General features: G+C 55.4%; 2 protein-coding genes across 10 annotated transcripts; both read left to right on the top strand.

The window, feature by feature from the left end:
• Positions 1-990: 990 nt before the first annotated feature.
• ZMYND10 (zinc finger MYND-type containing 10) lies at positions 991-5,277 on the top strand. 5 transcript variants are annotated; one of them, XM_058726823.1, is made up of 12 exons: positions 991-1,148; positions 1,551-1,659; positions 2,579-2,695; positions 2,817-2,870; positions 2,991-3,128; positions 3,205-3,317; positions 3,410-3,510; positions 3,839-4,011; positions 4,237-4,362; positions 4,445-4,566; positions 4,687-4,812; positions 4,901-5,277. In XM_058726823.1, exons 1-12 carry the CDS (start codon positions 1,024-1,026, stop codon positions 4,974-4,976), a joined length of 1,380 nt encoding a protein of 459 aa, XP_058582806.1. In that variant the 5' UTR covers positions 991-1,023; the 3' UTR covers positions 4,977-5,277. The 5 variants fall into 5 exon arrangements, with proteins under 5 accessions (XP_058582806.1, XP_058582807.1, XP_058582811.1 ...); XM_058726824.1 differs by having other exon boundaries at positions 992-1,148; positions 3,229-3,317; XM_058726825.1 differs by having other exon boundaries at positions 1,019-1,284.
• A 24-nt stretch (positions 5,278-5,301) lies between these two features.
• RASSF1 (Ras association domain family member 1) lies at positions 5,302-14,784 on the top strand. Of its 5 annotated transcripts, none has more exons than XM_058726832.1 (6): positions 5,302-5,845; positions 7,903-8,009; positions 12,347-12,451; positions 12,658-12,955; positions 13,073-13,188; positions 13,829-14,784. In XM_058726832.1, exons 1-6 carry the CDS (start codon positions 5,341-5,343, stop codon positions 13,973-13,975), a joined length of 1,278 nt encoding a protein of 425 aa, XP_058582815.1. In that variant the 5' UTR covers positions 5,302-5,340; the 3' UTR covers positions 13,976-14,784. The 5 variants fall into 5 exon arrangements, with proteins under 5 accessions (XP_058582815.1, XP_058582816.1, XP_058582818.1 ...); XM_058726833.1 differs by having other exon boundaries at positions 5,310-5,845; positions 13,073-13,182; XM_058726835.1 differs by lacking the exon at positions 5,302-5,845 and adding an exon at positions 7,061-7,485.
• The last annotated feature ends 382 nt before the right edge of the window (positions 14,785-15,166 follow it).

Genomic DNA, 15,166 nt, shown 5'->3' on the forward strand with positions numbered 1-15,166 from the left:
GGTGGGCAAGACTGGCTATGGACAGTAAATGTGCCGGGTAATTATAAACTGAAATAACAGCCAGAAAGAAACAATCAGGAAGCTGTGATGAAGAATGACTTGGGGTGGGAGCTGGGGCTGTCCTGGATTAAATGGGCAAGGAAGGCCTCGCTGAGGTGACTTGAACTGAGGCCTGAAGGAGGAAGAGTATTCCAGGCAGAGGGAACAGGTGCAAAGTAAAAGCAACTTTAGGATGTATGAGGAACCTGGGGCATCTGGGTGGCTCAGGTGGTGGCGGCTCAGCCGGTTAAGCTTTCGACTTCAGGTCATGATCTCACGGTTGGTGGGTTGGAGCCCTGCATCACGCTTTCTGCTGTCAGCAGGAGCCTGCTTCAGATCCTCTGTATCCCTCTCTCTGCTTCTCCCCCGCCTCAAAAATAAATAAACATTAAAAAAAAAAAAATGTGTAAGGAACCCAAGAGAGGCCCACGGGCTGAAACATGGTAAGCAATGGGGAGAGGGACAACAGATGAAGTACTGAGGTAAGGAAGGAGCAAGACCTTAATACTACAGAATTGCTGATAAGCTGCTTTGGACATTATTTCGAGGACTAGAAGCGTCCACAGAGTCACCTAGAAAAAGACTACAGCAGTTACTTCATGACATGTGCTGGCAGCCTGCTAGGCTAGAATGGAGAGACGTGGGCACTGGGCAGTACTTAAGGGGATAGAGCCAACAGGTGGAGTCGGTCAGGAGACATACTGGAGCCAGGAAACCACGCAGAAGCGGTACAGCTGAGGTAGAGTTGCTGCAGGAAGAGCTGGTGGGGCGAGGTGACCCCATCCCCGTGCGGGTTGATTTGATGTCCTAGGAGGAAGCCTAGGCCACCCGAGTCCGGTACTCAGGGCAGACCCGTGAGCCGCAGGCGGTGAAGGAGAAAGTTCTGGGAGTCCAAAGAGGGCTAACTGCAGCCGGAAAAGCGAGGTGGACGGGGGCGGGGCCGGAGCCAGCGCAGCGCGCGCAGGCGCTGGACTAACCGTTTCCATGGCGGCGCGGACCCACGCGCCCCAACCACTCCGCAACGGCTGTATCCAAGACGTCGACCCTGCGAGTTGCGGTCGTCCTCGAGAGTTTCAGCACCCTCACTTCAGCGCCGGCTGCTGCCCAGGGTCAGCTGAATCCTGCCTTCCCGCTCTCGGTCCCCGGCCACAACATGGGCGACCTGGAGCTGCTACTGCCGGGGGAGGCTGCCGTGCTGGTGCGGGGGTTGCGCAGCTTCCCGCTGCGCGAGATGGGATCCGGAGGGTGAGGCAGCTGGATCAGGGTCAGGAGGAGTTTTGGGGTCAGAATCCTTGAATGGGGGACTACAGGCCTGACACTGGGGGGGAAGGGTACCCGGTGTGGAAGAGCCTCCAGGTGAGAAGACAAAGCTCAAGTTAGGGGATGTATGGTCCTGAGCCCTCTCTGGCCCCTTGGGATCAGGTTAGGCTTCAATAGGACCCGGCCCTCACTCCACTCCTAATGCACATATGTGCGCCCAAATGCACATACACCCCTGCTTTCTGGGACAGATGGAACCAGCAGCATGAGAACTTGGAGAAGCTGAACATGCAGGCCATCCTTGATGCTACAGCCAGCCAGGGCGAGCCCATCCAGGAGCTGCTGGTCACCCATGGGAAGGTATGCTGGGGCCACAAACAGGGTTCCTGCCTTCCTACCACCTTCCACACCACCACTCTACTGCTCAAGAGTACCCTGGGTGCCTGTGCTTCCCTCTGGCTGGTACACTTGTCTTCCCCAAGGGAAAAGAGAGGAGTGCGTTGCACATTTGACTTTGCACCCCTTTGGACAAGACCCTGGCACACCAGGCCAAGTGTGAGGTGTGGGTTGATTTGGAAGATAGTCATGGATCATACAACAACCTAGGCTGTGGGGGGAGGGCCTAAGTTCTAAAGACATCCTTGAATAGTCTGTCAGGCCAGAGGGGGCCCTCACTGAAAAGGGGGTGGGGCTTTGGCATGGAAGGAGGCACCCTTCCTAACTTGAGAGAGGAGTTGGAAATCAGGGATCAACCTGGCTGGAACATGAGCCAGGAGGTGGCTGGAATAAGTGACCTGAGATATCACTTGACAAAAAGCTTCCTCTGTGAAGAAAAGGTGGACCCCCCCCCAATGGGGGTGAGGGTAGAAGACTAGGAAACTGCAGGGCCCAGAGTAAGAGTGAGGTCAAGACACACCAGAACTTTGGAAGGCCAGAGGACAGAGATAAGAAGAGAGAGGGCATGAGCAGGAGAGCCAGCCTGAGGGAAGGTCTGGATAGAGGTAGAGGGGACAAGGGTGTAGGTGCAGGGTGGAGCAAGGCAGCCTAGGGACAAAGCAAGAGCCAATAACAAGAAGCATGGAGGATGTCCCCAGAGAGATTTTGAGGGCAGCTAGAAATGAAGGTCTAAGGTGCCGGAGAGAGGTTGGGAAGGTGCCTACGAGGAGAATCTAGGAGCCCAGAAGAGTCTGAGGAGAGTTGGGCTGGGCTGAGCCAGGGATGGGAGCGTTAACAGGCCAAGGTAGGCCTACTTCATCCGTCCTTCCCCTCCCCCTCAAAGATCCCGACGCTAGTTGAGGAGCTGATTGCAGTGGAGATGTGGAAGCAGAAGGTGTTTCCTGTGCTGTGCAGACTGGAGGACTTCAAGCCCCAGAACACTTTTCCCATATACATGGTGGTGAGCTGGGTTCCTGGGTCACATCCTGCCCATGCCTGTAGAGGGCCCTGGACTAGAGAAGAGAGATGGTAATAGCATCCTTCCTTCAGTATCCCCAGGCTCTGTCCTCTTTCTCTGACAGGTACACCATGAGGCCTCCATCATCAACCTTCTGGAGACAGTATTCTTCCACAAGGTGAGGCATCAGCCCTGCCCACTGGCTACTGCTCCCAGCAAGGGCCTGACAGGGAGGAAGGTTGTGTCTATGTGGAAAGAGCATCAGAGACAGAATGTTTCCCATCTGCCTGCCTCTCAGGAGGTGTGTGAGTCAGCAGAGGACGCTGTCTTGGACTTGATAGACTACTGCCACCGAAAACTGACTCTACTGGTGGCCCGGAGTAGCCGTGGTAACCCTCCTGAAGAGGAGGAGTGCCAGTCCAGCACCCCCATGCAGGTAGGCTGAGGTTCCCTAGAGGTGTCAATGGCTAGATCAGGCTCTTTTGAGGCCTGGGCAGCAGGGGGTGGCCCAGCTTGAGCACTATGTCGCCCCCCAGGAGCTGCAGAAGCAGGCAGAGCTGATGGAGTTTGAGATCGCATCGAAGGCCCTCTCAGTGCTGCGCTACATTACAGACTGTGTGGACAGGTGGGCAGCTCTGCCAGGCCTGGGACCTTCAGTGGAAGGCTGAGAGCCTGGGCCTTTAGCTTCTGTTCGCTTCTCTCCACCACCACTCCTAGCCTTTCCTTGAGCACCTTGAACCGCATGCTCAGTACCCACAACTTGCCCTGCCTCCTGGTTGAACTGCTGGAGCACAATCCGTGGAGCCGGCGGGAAGGAGGTAAACTCTCCCTGAACTGCCTAAGCCCCAGCTCACTGCTTCCAGAACATCCTCCAGGATTTATGGGTATGGGCAGATTGCACACACAGGCAGACAAAGTCTGCCCATTAGCCCATAGAGGATACCAGGATGCCTCACCCAAGATGGGCTTCGACCTGGGCTCCGCAGCAGGCAAGGCCTGTGTGTCTACTACCAAGGACTCCCCTGCTCTGGAGCAAGCAGCACCCCCTCCTGGGCAAGTCGTGCACTTGGGCAGCACCCAGCCCATGCAGCTGTCTGACTCAGAGTGTGCAACACCTGCTCCCAGTGCACTGGTTCTTCTCCCCAGGCAAGCTGCAGCAATTTGAGGGTGGCCGTTGGCAGACAGTGGCCCCCTCAGAGCAGCAAAAGCTGAGCAAGTTGGATGGGCAGGTGTGGATTGCCCTGTACAACCTGCTACTGAGCCACGAAGCCCGGGCCCGCTACTGCCTCACCAGCTTTGCCAAGGGACAGCTACTCAAGGTGGGGAACTCCTCCTGCATTGGTACCACCCCATTCCACCCCATCCCACCCCTGCTGTTTATCACTGTCCACCTACATCAGCCCCAGTCCTCTTTCCAGACCTCAGACCTCAGGTGATGAAGCAGCTAGTGGCACAAGGTCCCCACACGCACCTCAACCCAGCACAGCCTAGGCCCTCTCTGGTCAGCACCACTTCACACTGGCCTCCCCCGGATTCCCTTGCAGCTTCAGGCCTTCCTCACAGACACACTGGTCGACCAGCTTCCCAACCTGGCAGGCCTGCAGGGCTTCCTGGCCCAGCTGGCCCTGACTGAAACCCAGCCCCCTAAGAAGGACCTGGTGTTGGAACAGGTAGGAACTAGAAAGTTATTTGCTCAGGACCACTGTCCACTTTGCCAGCTCCTCCCTGACACTTTCCACTTCTCTCCCTCAGATCCCAGAAATCTGGGAGCGGCTAGAGAGAGAGAACAGAGGCAAGTGGCAGGCTATTGCCAAGTACCAGCTGCGGCATGTATTCAGCCCCTCAGAGCAAGACCTGCGGCTGCAGGCACGAAGGTGTGGCCTGCTGAGTGGGCAGAAGGGGTGGGAGACACAAAGAAGGCATGGACACAGGCAGCGGTGCTCTTGTGCCCCCAATGGCCAGGCCCAACCAGGCTTTCCTGACCTCTTTCCTAGATGGGCTGAGACCTACAGGCTGGACGTGCTAGAGGCAGTAGCTCCAGAGCGGCCCCGCTGTGCCTACTGCAGTGCAGAGGCCTCCAAACGCTGCTCGCGATGCCAGAATGAATGGTATTGCTGCAGGTGAGGGTATTATAGGACCTTGGACTCCTAAGCCACACTTCCATACCCCCCACAAGCACTGCATGCTCACCGGCCCACCTGCCTGCAGGGAGTGCCAAGTCAAGCACTGGGAGAAGCATGGAAAGGCTTGTGTCTTGGCAGCCCAAGGTGACAGAGCCAAGTGAAGGCCACAGCCGCTGAGGGCCACCCACCCATGCGGTACAACCCACTCAGAATGTGCCCTGGACCTCAGGATCTCAGCCTAGCATCTGCCAGAGCCCCAGCTTCCCAGGTGGTGAGCACAGCGGGGAAGGGTACAGCTGCCGCCCCATCTCCCCCAGTAAAGCGCTCCCCACTTCCTGCCCTACCCAGCGGGTAGGCTGAGGGCGCTGCCTCAGCAAGCAGGAGGCCTGGGCGGGGGCAAAGGCAAGGGCCGGATGTGGGGACCCTGTTGGTCTAGCACAGTAAAGCTGGCCTCTAGAAACAGTCTCCGAGTGGCCTTTTGCGGTGGTCGTCGTCGTCGTCAGCAGGAGGGAGGTTGCTCCCAGGATGCGTGGAGAAAAGGAAAAGGAGGGCGGGGACTCTGCGAGAGCATGCCCAACCCCGCGCCTTCGCCGCCCCATTCCGCCTGTGGGCCGACACGGCCGGAGCGCCCAGGTTTCCTTTGCACCGCTCGCCCCCGTTCTCTCCCGCCGCCCTGCCGGGATCCCGGGGGCGGTGCCGAATCGGGGTCCGCCCCGCGGCCCCGCCCGCCCCGCGCTCGCTCGCGCCGACAGCCGGCGGGAGTCCGGGCGCGACCCGGCCATGTCCACGAAACCTGAGCTCATTGAACTGAGGGAACTGGAACCCGCGCGGCGCGCGGGCCCCGGCCGCACCCGGCTGGAGCGTGCCAACGCGCTGCGCATCGCGCCGGGCACCGCGCGTAATCCGGCACGGCAGCTGGTCGCGGGCCGCGGCCACCACTTCCAGCCCGCGGGGCCTGCCACACACACGTGGTGCGACCTCTGCGGCGACTTCATCTTGGGCGTCGTGCGCAAGGGCCTGCAGTGCGCGCGTGAGTAGCAGCCCCGCGCGCTGGCAAGAGCGAAAAGGGCGGCCAATGGGCAGCGCCGTCGCTGCGTATCAAGTCGCAAAGGAGGGGGTCGGAAGGGTTGGTTCGGCGAGCAAGGTCCGTTACCTTTGCCCGGTCGTGTAAGAGTGCAGGCAGGTAGATGGTTTATATCCTTATCTTATTCCATCTGCATTAGGGGCACAGTTGGGCAGAGGCGGCTGCCTATGAATAACGGTGCCGATCTCAAGCTTTTTATCTAATTTTTAAAAATGTTTTAATATATTTTTGAGAGAGAGCGCGAGCGGGGGAGGTGCAGAGAGAGGGAGGGAGAGAGTTCCGAAGCAGGCTCTGCGCTAACAGCAGAGACCCAGTCGCTGGGCTGGAACTCACAAACTGTGAGATCATGACCAGAGCCAAAGTCGGAAGCTCAACCGACTGAGCAACCCGGACACCTTCAAACTCTTTTTCTGTAAAGTGACTTGGTTCTTCTTGAGAAAGGGTTTGTGCTGACCATTCTCTAAGTCCATGTTCCTAGGCCTGCCCTTTCCCAAAGATTCACTCACTAGGTCCCCCTCGAAAATCTCTGGAATGAGGGGAATTTACCTACCTATGGGATGGGGACAGGGAAAAAGTACCGTGGGTGGGCCCTCTGCAAGCAGGAATTTTGAGCAATACCTATTGCAGCCCCAGTCAACCAGGTGCTAAAACATGAAACACAACCACACACCAGCGGTCCTTCTGCCCTCCCAGGAATCACCAGCAAGCAGAGGTTGCTGCCCCACTGGCTATACACCAGCTAGAATCGGTTGGGATTTTACAGCCCTCCAAGCCCCTGTGCCTGGACCTCAGACCTGTGGAATCCATCACGGGGAGTGTATCAGCAATTTAAAAACAAAACAAAACAGATCATTCCAGTTGGCAGCCTGGGTTGCGAATCACTGCTCTGGACCATTTAGGGACTTAGAGAAGGTGTCCCAAGCCTTTGTAGGCACGGAGACTCTCTCAGTTCAAGAGTCTGTCCTGAACACCAGAGTTGTGACAGAATACCAAGTGTGAGCAAGGGCTGAGATACTGCAATGTTCCCAAGGAGAAATGAAGTGGTCACAAAGATAAAATCCAGGACAATTTTGGGTGTGTGTCAGAAGCAAAAACAAGGGAGGAATCAAGGGTAAGTGGGATTTTTTTTTTTTTTACCTCAAACTGGGAGAGTAGCAATTTTTGCTGAGTTGAGGAGCTCTGGTGAGGGGAGAGAGGGAAGTGGAAGAAGTTGTTTGGGCCATGTTGGGTTGACACGGGGTTTGATCTGAGGAGGGAGGTCAGCAGTGGGAGCCTTGGATCTGGGGTAGGTGAGTGTATACAGAGCAGGACAGTGATCGGTACTGAACTGAATCTCAGACACGCTGCCCATTAGATCTGGGAGTTGAGACAGAACCAAAGGAGCTGAGCAGAAGCTGCAGAAAAATGGGAGGAAAACCTGAGTAGTGGGAAGCCCAAGGGGATCAAGCATCAAATGATGCTGAGGAGGTGAGGATGGAGAAGGGACCTGGCACTCGACTGTGCACAGGTTGCTGAGGACCCTAACCAGGGCCGTTTCCTGGAGGGAGGGGCAAGCCTCACTGGAATGGATACAGGAGAGAGTGAAGGTGAGGAATTAGAGTGTATGCAGACTAATGTTAGTTTTGGTGTGAGGGGTGTAGAGACAGGTGACAGGGGAACAAGAGTTAAGAGATTTTGGTTTTTTTCCCATCAGGTAAATGGGCGGAGGTAGGGTGTTGACAATGCGGAAGGGGGAAGTTCTACCCTAGGTGCTAGAGATAAAACTGTTTAACAGGCCTGGATCCGTAACCGCCTGAGGCCTTCTCACCAGTTTCCAGACACCCGGGGACCAATACTGGAATCTATATAGTAGCGGAGGGCAAAGGGACCTAAGATAAGGCCGGTCATGTAGGGCCTGGCGGGCAACGGCTTTCATCCCGGGGTTTCTCTTCCGTCCGTCCCCCGGAAAGTTTCTCTGAACTGGAGCTGGGGCTCCGCCGCCTCACAGCCAGACCTCTCTGCAGATTGCAAGTTCACCTGCCACTACCGTTGCCGCGCGCTCATCAGCCTGGACTGCTGCGGGCCCCGGGACCTGGGCTGGGAACCTGCGCTGGAGCGGGACACCAACGTGGTGAGCGCGGGGCTGGGGGGAAAGGCGGGGCTTCACGGGAAAGGCGTGAAGACCAGCGGGCCAAATTACAGGAGTTGCCTAGGACCGCTCAATGAATGGTCTAACAGCGGGTGTCCCCGCGGTAGAGAGTGCTAATTCTGCGCGCGGGCTCGAAGGGGTTCCGGGGAAGCTGACTCCGAGCGAACTGCCGGGAATCGCCTTGTCTCCGCGCCCACTCAATTTCCGCACCTTCCGCATCCGCATCCGGTCTTGAGGCCACGCTGGTGCACATGCGCACAGGCGCCGACTTGTTTCCCAAGAGAGGTGGGGTCTGCGAGGCGGAGTTGAGCTGAGCTGCCTGGGCTATGAGGTCATTCCTGGAGGCGTGGCGTGTATGACCCCGCCCTTCGATGTTCCTCCCCCAATGAGGCAAGAGCCAGATCCTAGCCGTCTACGTTTCAGTGTTAACGGTCGCGGCGCGAACCCATATCCCGGCGCACGCGCACACGAACCTGGGGCGGTGGTTGGAGGCTACCAGCGCACTGGGTTCAGGGAGCTGGCTGGCGGGCGCGGCGATGGGCGAGGCGGATGCGGGGACGCCTTCTTTCGAGATGACCTGGAGCAGCACGGCAAGCAGTGGCTACTGCAGCCAGGAGGATTCGGACTCGGAGCTTGAGCAGTACTTCACGGCGCGTACCTCGCTGGCACGCAGGCCGCGTCGGGACCAGGTGGGGGCCGGGGTTGCGGGCGGCGGGCTGGTGACGATCGCTGGGACCCTGCCCCTCCCCGCTAAATTGCCGGCTCGAGTTTTTGGGCGGGGATTCCAGACCGCCCGGGGCCAGCCCTCGGAACTTTGTGCGGGGCTCTCAGCGCCTTGATGCCGGGTGCCGAGGCCTTGTCTCTGTCACAGACCGGTTGAACCAGGGGAAGCAGCTACATGGCTTGGGGCAGACTCGGGGCGGGCATTATCCACCTATGACTAAAGCCGACTGCGCAGTCTGGACTAGAACCTCGATTTCAGCGTTGGGACGCCCCTACCTCCTCTCTGGGAGATGGGGGCGGGGATGGGAGGAAGTGGAAGGGGAGGTGTCCTCGCCTGGAACTGGGAAGTGTGTTTAGGAAAGAGAGGCAAAGGAAGTTTCGGGCCTCTCCATTTGCAATCCTGGACGAAGCCAACTGAGTCCCCACCTCTTACCAGTCTGTCCTGTCACCAGCTGCTGGAACGCGGAGAATTCTGGAGTGGACCTGGCTGGAGTGCTCATTTCAGCAGCACATAGACTAAAATTGGTGTGGATCTGGAAGAAAGGCATTTGGGAATGGATGGGAAAGAAGCCTAGTTCTGGACTGGACTATAAGCAAACGGGAGCATTTTATCCACACGAAGTGGGGCAGGCTAGATTGTAAAAGGCCCAGAGGAGGAGTTAAGAGAGATAGGGGTTATTAATCCAGGACTGTAAGATGTGCTGGAGCTGCTGTTCCTCTCCAGGCCTCCAAGGTGTTCCCATTGTCAGAAACCTCTGTGCTGTGTGCCATAAGTGTGACTGCCAAACTCAGATAACTATTCTGGAGCGAGTACACCTCAGGGGAGCACCCTGGACAGAGTGTCAGGAAAGAGAGATGGGGACCGTAAAGCCCAGAATACCTAGCAACAATGGGGCACAATTCCTTACATGAGCCACAAAAAGAGACTTGTGGGTGATTTTTTAGATGAAAATTGTATACTCTTTAGATTAAATTTTACTCAAAAGTTCAGCCCAGAGCTTGGGTGCAAGGTTTGAGTGTGGATCCTGTCTGTCACTCAGGCTTGAGGCGTTTTTCATTGTGAAATAGTGAGAAAACCACAAGACACCAATTGAAAAGGAGGCTGGGGAGTCCCAAATTATATGTAAAATAAAAACCATCAGTCACTATGGAGGCAGAGTGGAGGATGGGTCACTGTAGTGCAGGAGAAGGGAAATTCCATGGTCCTGTTGTGCACACCTCTGGGATGGCTGTTAGAATCGTCCAATGGGGGCCCCTGGGTGGCTCGGTTGAGCGTTGGGCTCTTGATTTCAGCTTAGGTTGTGATCATGATCCCAGGGTTGTGGGATCAAGCTCCACGTGGGGCTCCATGTTGAGCATGAAGCCTGTTTAAGATTCTCTCTCCTCTCCCTCTGCCCCTGTCCCCTACTCTCTCTCTCTCTCTCTCTCTCTCTCTCTCTCTCAAAAAAAAAAAAAAAAAAAAAGAATCCTCCAGTGGGAAGCTTTGGAAGTGGAAAAAGAAACTTTTCTTCCTCTAGAATCCTGGTAGGACAGTGCAGTGCATCCAGTCCAGGTCTCTTGTTTTATGAGTAGAGATATTAAGGGAGGTTCACTTGGAGAGGAGAAGGGGCTAGAACATAGGTCACTGCACCGCATTCCAGGGCTCCTGGCTAAACCGGGAAGGGAAGAGGAAGGAGCAAGTGTTCTTACCCTCAGGCTGGAGCTCAAAACTGTCACAAGCGAGGGAAATAAGTTGGTGCCATCTCTGTGCCCCCCCAGAATTCTCTTCCTTCTTGCCCTGGTACTGGAGTCTGCTCAGCTTTCCTCCTGCCCTTAGCACCCTCCCATCCAGATACTCCTTCCTATTGGGTCACTCCTTCCTGTCCCAAGCCCTCTCTTCGGGCCTGAACAAACACATCCACCCTTTATTCCCGGGCTCTAGCCTTCATTTTGCCCCCCAGATCTCCTTTTCCCAAGGCCCACACCATTTGTTCTTTACCAGTCTTAGAGGGTTTCTCCTTGTCTCCAGTAAGATTTCTGCTACAGTTTTCCCTTCTTAGTGCTTTCCTCCATCCAGGAGATTTTTTGAAACTTGGGGGAGCAAATAGGCTTCAGTTCCCACCCCTCCCCCTATACCTTTTTCCTGTGAGACCCCAGCCTCAGTCCTCAGTGCCACATACATACTGGTAGGTTTTAGGTAGAGAGCATGGTGCTATAAAACTGTTCTAGGTGAAGAGCACCCTACCCTCTCATCTGTCCACCCTATTTGTCCCCATCAGATGGTTTAAGCTTAGGGGCTCCAAGGCAGCAGTCAGGGAGAAGCCTGCCTCTCCTGAGCTTAGAGCTGGGTACAAGGTTATTCTACAGGAGACCAGCTGTAAAAACTCCCCTGGGAGAAAGCATTGGTCAGCAGTGATCTCAGCTGTGTCTGTGACACTTCCATTCCAACCAAGACCTGACGTCAACAGGAAGTAAGGCTGATGCAATGGAACCAGGGAGTTTGGTAGAAAAAAGTTAATTCAGAGCTCTGGCTGCCCTGGTCCATACTCCACCCTTCTGACAAGAATGCAGCCCCTGGGGCGCCTGGGTGGCGCAGTCGGTTAAGCGTCCGACTTCAGCCAGGTCACGATCTCGCGGTCCGTGAGTTCGAGCCCCGCGTCAGGCTCTGGGCTGATGGCTTGGAGCCTGTTTCCGATTCTGTGTCTCCCTCTCTCTCTGCCCCTCCCCCGTTCATGCTCTGTCTCTCTCTGTCCCAAAAATAAAAAAAAAAAAATTAAAAAAATAAAAAAACGTTGAGGAAAAAAAAAAAAAAAGAATGCAGCCCCTGGAGGAGTGGGGGAAGGGCTGAGTGGTAGAGCTAAAAATCTTTGGGCTAAACCTCCAGATAGGAGGAAGGAGGTGCAGAAACCTACCTGCTTGGCACTTGTGGCTTTACCAGGAGGCAGATTGGAGCCTGGCCTGAAGCTGCCTTTTGTGCAGTTTGGGTCAAGATCAAATCACTGTGTTGGGTCAAGATCAAATCACACTGAGGTTTCCTCACTGTGTGTGAGACCTGCAGGGCTGGCCCCAAGTCCTCCATCAGGGGGTGTTAACATTGTAGAAGTTGCCCTTATCCTTGTACTCACAGCTGGCTGGGCTCCTGGTATGTGCCAGTCCCCATACCTCTTGCCCTGCGGTCATGGCCCTTTGCCAGGGCAAAGTGGTCTCCTTTCTCCAGGACCCCACCTAACTAGGGTGCTGGAATCAGGCTGTGCAGTTGAAAGGTGGTTTTGCTGTCAACAAGAATCCCACATCTTTTCCTGGCCCCTGGCCTTTTATCTTCAGTTGTCTTGGTTTTAAGGTATCCTCAGGGCCTCACTCAGTGCTGAAGAGGCCCCATGTAGGCGGCATAAAGAAGCCACATGACTGCCTTTGCTGTGTCCATCCATAGCATGCAAAACCAGGAGCAGTGATGGGTTCTTCTCGTCAGGACTCAAGCTTTGTAGTCAATTTTCAAAGGCTGTCCCAGAGGCTGTTTTTCAAAGCAGCCAACCTGGATTCTCCTCCCTGTCTGTGACATGCATTGCAGTGGGATGGGTTCTTTTAGGGCCCTATGTCCACCCTGGCCCATCTTTCAGGACGAGCCTGTGGAGTGGGAGACACCTGACCTTTCTCAGGCTGAGACTGAGCAGAAGATCAAGGAGTACAATAGCCAGATCAACAGCAACCTCTTCATGAGCCTGGTGAGTTGATAGCCAGGGGAAGGTATGTGGGGAGAGGCAGGAACCCGACTATGTGCCTGATTCCCAAAAGGTCACAGCTAAGGTATCCTTGGCTGGGCTTAAGCAGTGATTTATTCTCACCCAGCCTAGCCCCAAGTGGACTGGTGGTGTCCATATCTGTTCCATCTCACCTGGAACCTAGCCATGGTTTGATTTCTCCTCTTCAGAACAAGGATGGCTCCTACACAGGCTTCATCAAGGTTCAACTGAAGCTGGTGCGCCCTGTCTCGGTGCCCTCCAGCAAGAAGCCACCCTCCTTGCAGGCTGCCCAGCGGGGCCCAGGACGGGGCACAGCTGTGAGGCGCCGCACCTCCTTCTACTTGCCCAAAGATGCCGTCAAGCACCTGCATGTGTTGTCACGCACACGGGCACGCGAGGTCATTGAGGCCCTACTGCGCAAGTTCTTAGTGGTGGATGACCCCCGCAAGTTTGCTCTCTTTGAGCGGGCTGAACGCCATGGCCAAGGTGGGCTTCCCACTCCACCCTGCTGTATAAGAGTATATATTCATGCATCATGTGTGAGGGTGTGAGTGGGCTGGGCCTGACTAATCAAATACTCTTTTCTCCCTGCCTGGCCCTCAGTGTACCTCCGGAAGCTATCAGATGATGAGCAACCCCTGCGGCTGCGGCTCCTTGCAGGGCCCAGCGAGAAGGCCTTAAGCTTTGTCCTCAAAGAGAATGACTCTGGGGAGGTAAATGTGAGTACACAGCCCTCTTTAGTTTCTTGGTTGTCACTGGGTAGGGCTAGTAGGTTGCAGCAGCAACCTGGAAGGAGGAATAGGGCTGGAGAAAAAGCCCTACAAAGCCTCTCCAGGAGTATGTGAGCCTTGTAGCTAAACTGAAGACTTCCAGGCCACTCACAGGCCTCTCCCAAGAGGCCAGGAAGAATTGTCTTGGTGGTCTGCTCTTCTCTGTTGTGGAAAGTCCTCAGGAGATGGAGGAATCCATGGCAGTATGGTGATCCCAAGTGAGATCAAAGCCACACAGATGGGCCCAGGATGTCATGGAGGCTCCCTATTCAGGCATTAGGACTTTTTACCTGGAAGCTTTCTGGCTCCAAAATATTGAGTCTGTGGAGTAGTGTTAGAGTCAGAGTGTGGGAATGGGGGAACATCTAATTTGGTTGCCTGTCTTCGAGGTGTCTTCGACTGCCCTGCTTTGTGGGGCCCATCTTCTATACAGACTATTGTCAAGAACCCTAACACAGACCATTCAGGCAAGAACCTAACATTAGAAAGCCCCATCCTAGCTCTGTGATGTGATTGGTGCTCTTCTCTGGGGAGGGCCTGCTGATTTGGCCATGCCTGCTGCATCCTGTGTCCCCCTCTCCACCTGCAGTGGGATGCCTTTAGCATGCCTGAGCTACACAACTTCTTGCGCATCCTGCAGCGGGAGGAAGAGGAACACCTCCGCCAAATCCTGCAAAAGTACTCCTATTGCCGTCAGAAGATCCAGGAGGCCCTGCACGCCTGCCCCCTGGGGTGACCTCTTGTACCCCTGGGTGAAAGGAGGAGAGTAGGCAGCGCCGAGGGCGTGCCGTGTGAGTGTGACAGGGCCCGTGTGGCCTGAAGAATGAGTGTGCATGGAGGCCCTCTCTTACTGGGGGAATGAGCCCAGAGAACAGCAAAGGAGCTGGCCCCCTGTGTCCACCCACAGGTATAGCAGAACATGGCTCTGCATTCTTCTGCCCTTTGTGTAGTGGGCCATGGTGGGCCAGGGTTGCCCTGGGAAGCTGCTCCAGGCTTGCAGCAGGGATAGAGCAGACAGAAGTCTCCTTAATTCGTGTCTCAGATACTAGAATCTTGGAGACCCTACAAACAGAATAGGTCATGTTTTCAGGGATGAGGGCCTTCATCTATGGGGAAAAGTCGTATGTTTTGGGTCTTGGATGGGGTGTCAGGACAGCCCTATTGGAGCCAAGGGCAGGTGTTCGAGGTAAGACAGGCATCGGGAAAGAGCCTAGGTTTTCCTCTACAGTGGCCTCTGTCTCCTCACACACACTGGGGTCAGGAAATGCTGGCTCATGGTGCAGAAACAGTGCCTCAGTGCCTCCTCCAAGGAGGATGTCCCTAGGCCAGGGTCTGTGTGAGTGTGGGCACTGGTCCAGGTCCGTGCCTTGTTTGCCAGTCAGAGCGAGGGTCTTTCCCTCAGTTATTTTTGATGATGTGTGCGAATGTATGTAATATTTTGTGGCCTCAGCTGCATGCCTCCTGTGGGGAAGGGGGTGGGGGTAACAGTCATCATCAGGGCCTGGGGCCTGAGAGAAGTGGCTGAATAAAGATTGAAGAATTCTGCTTTTAAACTCTTTATTATGGGCCCTCAACTGCAGTTGCTCCTCACGCCAGTGGCTTCCAAGGGTGATGGACAGGCTCACAGAGCACCTTCTCAAAGTCACCATGTACCCAATTTGTGAAGGGTATGGGGTATGAATATTTACTGTCATCACTCACCACCCTGGGGCTCAGGTTGTGGTAGGGGCAACAATATAAGCTAGAATTTAGGGAATCCACATGCCTCCCAACACACACACACACACACACACACACACACACACACACACAGAGCTGCTGGGGGCGTTTTCACTAAGTATTTACTGAGCTACTGCTGTAGACCAAACACTGCTCATGGTACCCAAGGTCCAGCTGTTAATTCTTGCCTTCGTGGAGCATGCCTTCT

The sequence above is a fragment of the Neofelis nebulosa genome, chromosome 4 (assembly GCF_028018385.1).
Source record: "Neofelis nebulosa isolate mNeoNeb1 chromosome 4, mNeoNeb1.pri, whole genome shotgun sequence".
Taxonomy (NCBI): domain Eukaryota; kingdom Metazoa; phylum Chordata; class Mammalia; order Carnivora; family Felidae; genus Neofelis; species Neofelis nebulosa.

What these genes read in the sequence shown, in the direction of transcription:
- ZMYND10 (XM_058726823.1), top strand. Translation starts at nt 1,024, where the DNA reads ATGGCGGCGCGGACCCACGCGCCCCAACCACTCCGCAACGGCTGTATC. An exon ending in AGTCCAGCACCCCCATGCAG is followed by an intron (nt 3,129 to 3,204) that starts GTAGGCTGAGGT and finishes GGGGTGGCCCAG; the next exon opens with CTTGAGCACTATGTCGCCCC. An exon ending in ATTACAGACTGTGTGGACAG is followed by an intron (nt 3,318 to 3,409) that starts GTGGGCAGCTCT and finishes CACCACTCCTAG; the next exon opens with CCTTTCCTTGAGCACCTTGA.
- RASSF1 (XM_058726832.1), top strand. Translation starts at nt 5,341, where the DNA reads ATGCGTGGAGAAAAGGAAAAGGAGGGCGGGGACTCTGCGAGAGCATGC. An exon ending in CAAGGGCCTGCAGTGCGCGC is followed by an intron (nt 5,846 to 7,902) that starts GTGAGTAGCAGC and finishes ACCTCTCTGCAG; the next exon opens with ATTGCAAGTTCACCTGCCAC. An exon ending in GCAACCTCTTCATGAGCCTG is followed by an intron (nt 12,452 to 12,657) that starts GTGAGTTGATAG and finishes TCTCCTCTTCAG; the next exon opens with AACAAGGATGGCTCCTACAC.